At 33.5% G+C, this 2,991-nt stretch overlaps 1 protein-coding gene across 1 annotated transcript; it reads left to right on the top strand.

The window, feature by feature from the left end:
• On the top strand, window positions 1–2,709 carry LOC120350199 (GATA zinc finger domain-containing protein 14-like). The gene is made up of 3 exons (XM_039422730.1): window positions 1–162; window positions 737–806; window positions 1,817–2,709. The coding sequence occupies exons 1-3, from the start codon at window positions 1–3 to the stop codon at window positions 2,707–2,709; spliced, it is 1,125 nt and encodes a 374-aa protein (XP_039278664.1).
• Window positions 2,710–2,991: the final 282 nt, after the last annotated feature.

The following is a 2,991-nucleotide window of genomic DNA, read 5'->3' as shown; positions in this document are numbered from 1 at the left end:
ATGATACTAATTGAGGCAGCCAAGAAAAGACCTCCTGGTAAACCAAATTCCTGGACAGAGGATGAAGCGCAGTACCTTAAAGATTATCTTGCTAAAAAGGGAAACCCCAAGAGCTACTCAATTGCTGTCGCTAATGCTATGAAAACCAAGACAGCCCAGCAGGTAAGGCAGCGCGCTAAGAAATAAAGTAACAATCCTCTTTATCCGATCAACAACCTTATCCACAACTAGTGCTTTTTTACAGTATCCAGTTTCAGTATATTCATTGTTTAGTATAATTTCAGATATTACATTCAATAGTATGTATAGTGCACTCAAAGTAGAGTCCTCCTGGCCACCTGAGTTGATTCTATTAGAAGAATTGCCTATTCTTAGGCCCCCCTGAGGGGGTCAAAAATTGTCTACAATCTTTTCCTTCTATAACCTTTCCTTGACTGGACTAGAGGTACAGCTGACAGTTTGGATGACACACTTGCAGCTGAAAATCCAGAAGCGTTGAACGAAGAATTCAATGAAGAAGTTTACCAAGAATTGTCCAAGAACTGAGAGAATAGCGAATGAGAAAAGACAAAAGATTGATGACCTTGAAATCCAAATGCTGAAAGCCCTGCGGCAGCCGGAACAGAATCCAGATTGCAATACGTCATTTCTGTACAGCCTTTTGCCGTATTTGAATACATTCGATTTTCAAAAGAGCCTCCCAACTTCAAATAGTACAACTGGTGATGTTTTACAGACGTCAGTTGAACTCAATTTATTCAATATTCATGTTTTATCATCCATGTTGGAGCTCCTTCTGGCGCAAAGTAACATTTTCAACACTATGGTTTTTGGAAGGTAAATAGTGAAAGATTGGTGATCAGACATTTACTTGAAGCAAATCTCGATCATAGCGATTAATAAACATTGCATGTAAGCGGTGGAGTCAGTCAACATAATTTTCCAATATTAGGAACAGAAAACACTCATCAAACAGTGGAGCATGAACGAGATTCACTCAAGTGAACATTGTTTGTGCATTTTCACAAACCATGGTGTATGGACCCTACTTTTAGTTCAAGTGAATTAGTGTTTTTTTATTTGTTGTGATTTTCTATAATCAATAGAATTACATTATCAATATTAACCATATTTACAGTATCCATATTTACCATATTACCATATTTACTGTATTTTTTACAGTATCCAGTTTTAGTATATTCATCGTTTAGTATAATTTCAGATATTACATTCAATAATCAATAGTATAGTGCACTCAAAGAAGAATCCTCCAAACCACCTGAGTGGATTCTATCAGAAGACTTGCCTATTGGAACTGGGGGTCGAAAATTATTTCCAATCTTTTCCCTCAATATCCTTGACTGGACAAGAAGTACAGCTGACAGTTTGGATGACACACTTGCAGCTGAAAATCCAAAAGAGTTGAATGAGGAATCCAATGAAGAATCTATTGAAGGATCTAATGAAGAATCCAATGAAGAATCTATTGAAGAATCTAATGAAGAATCTGATGAAGAATCTATTGAAGAATCCAATGAAGAATCTATAGAAGAATCCAATGAAGAATCTATAGAAGAATCCAATGAAGAATCTATAGAAGAATCTAATGAAGAACCTATTGAAGAATCTAATGAAGAATCCAATGACAAATCCACTGAAGAATCTATCGAAGAATCCAATGAAGAATCTATTGAAGAATCAAATGAAGAATCTATAGAAGAATCTAATGAAGAATCTATAGAAGAATCCAATGAAGAATCTATTGAAGAGTCTAATGAAGAATCCAATGACAAATCCAATGAATAATCTATCGAAGAATCCAATGAAGAATCTATAGAAGAATCCAATGAAGAATCTATAGAAGAATCCAATGAAGAATTCAATGGAGAATTCAATGAAGAATCCAATGAAGAATCCAATGAAGAATCTTATGAAGAATCCAATGAAGCATCCAATGAAGAATCCAATGAAGAATCCAATGAAGAATTCAATGATGAATCCAATGAAGAATTCAATGAAGCATCCAATGAAGAATCCAATGAAGAATTCAATGATGAATCCAATGAAGTATCTAATGAAGAATCCAATAAAGAATCCAATGAAGAATTCAATGATGAATCCAATGAAGCATCCAATGAAGAATCCAATGAAGAATCCAATGAAGAATTCAATGATGAATCCAATGAAGTATCTAATGAAGAATCCAATAAAGAATCCAATGAAGAATCCAATGAAGAATCCAATGAAGAATCTATAGAAGAATCCAATGAAGAATTCAATGGAGAATTCAATGAAGAATCCAATGAAGAATCCAATGAAGAATTCAATGATGAATCCAATGAAGAATTCAATGAAGCATCCAATGAAGAATCCAATGAAGAATTCAATGATGAATCCAATGAAGTATCTAATGAAGAATCCAATAAAGAATCCAATGAAGAATTCAATGATGAATCCAATGAAGCATCCAATGAAGAATCCAATGAAGAATCCAATGAAGAATTCAATGATGAATCCAATGAAGTATCTAATGAAGAATCCAATAAAGAATCCAATGAAGAATCAAATGAAGAATCCAATGAAGAATCCATGATGAATCCAATGAAGTATCTAATGAAGAATCCAATGAAGAATCTAATGAAGAATCCAATGGAGAATCTAATGAAGAATTCAATGAAGAATTCAATGAAGATTCGAATGAAGAATTGAACCAAGAATTGTTCGAAGAACTGAGAGAATAGCAAGTGAGAAAAGATGAAAGATTGATGACCTTGAAATCCAACCCAGTCAGCACACCACGTATATAATACTATTTTTTAGGTCAATCTTGGTAAACTATGTCAAGTATTTTAAAATACGTATAGTTTACATATATTATACATGAAAATTTTAAGATTAAAAACTTAATTAATTTTTTATGGAGTTGAGCTTAAATGGCTGTGTCACTGATATTTGACTGAATTGAAGTGATTTTATGGCCAATTCGTCAAT

The sequence above is a fragment of the Nilaparvata lugens genome, chromosome 3 (genome assembly GCF_014356525.2).
Source record: "Nilaparvata lugens isolate BPH chromosome 3, ASM1435652v1, whole genome shotgun sequence".
Lineage (NCBI taxonomy): Eukaryota > Metazoa > Arthropoda > Insecta > Hemiptera > Delphacidae > Nilaparvata > Nilaparvata lugens.
This window is presented reverse-complemented; position numbering and strand designations above follow the sequence as displayed.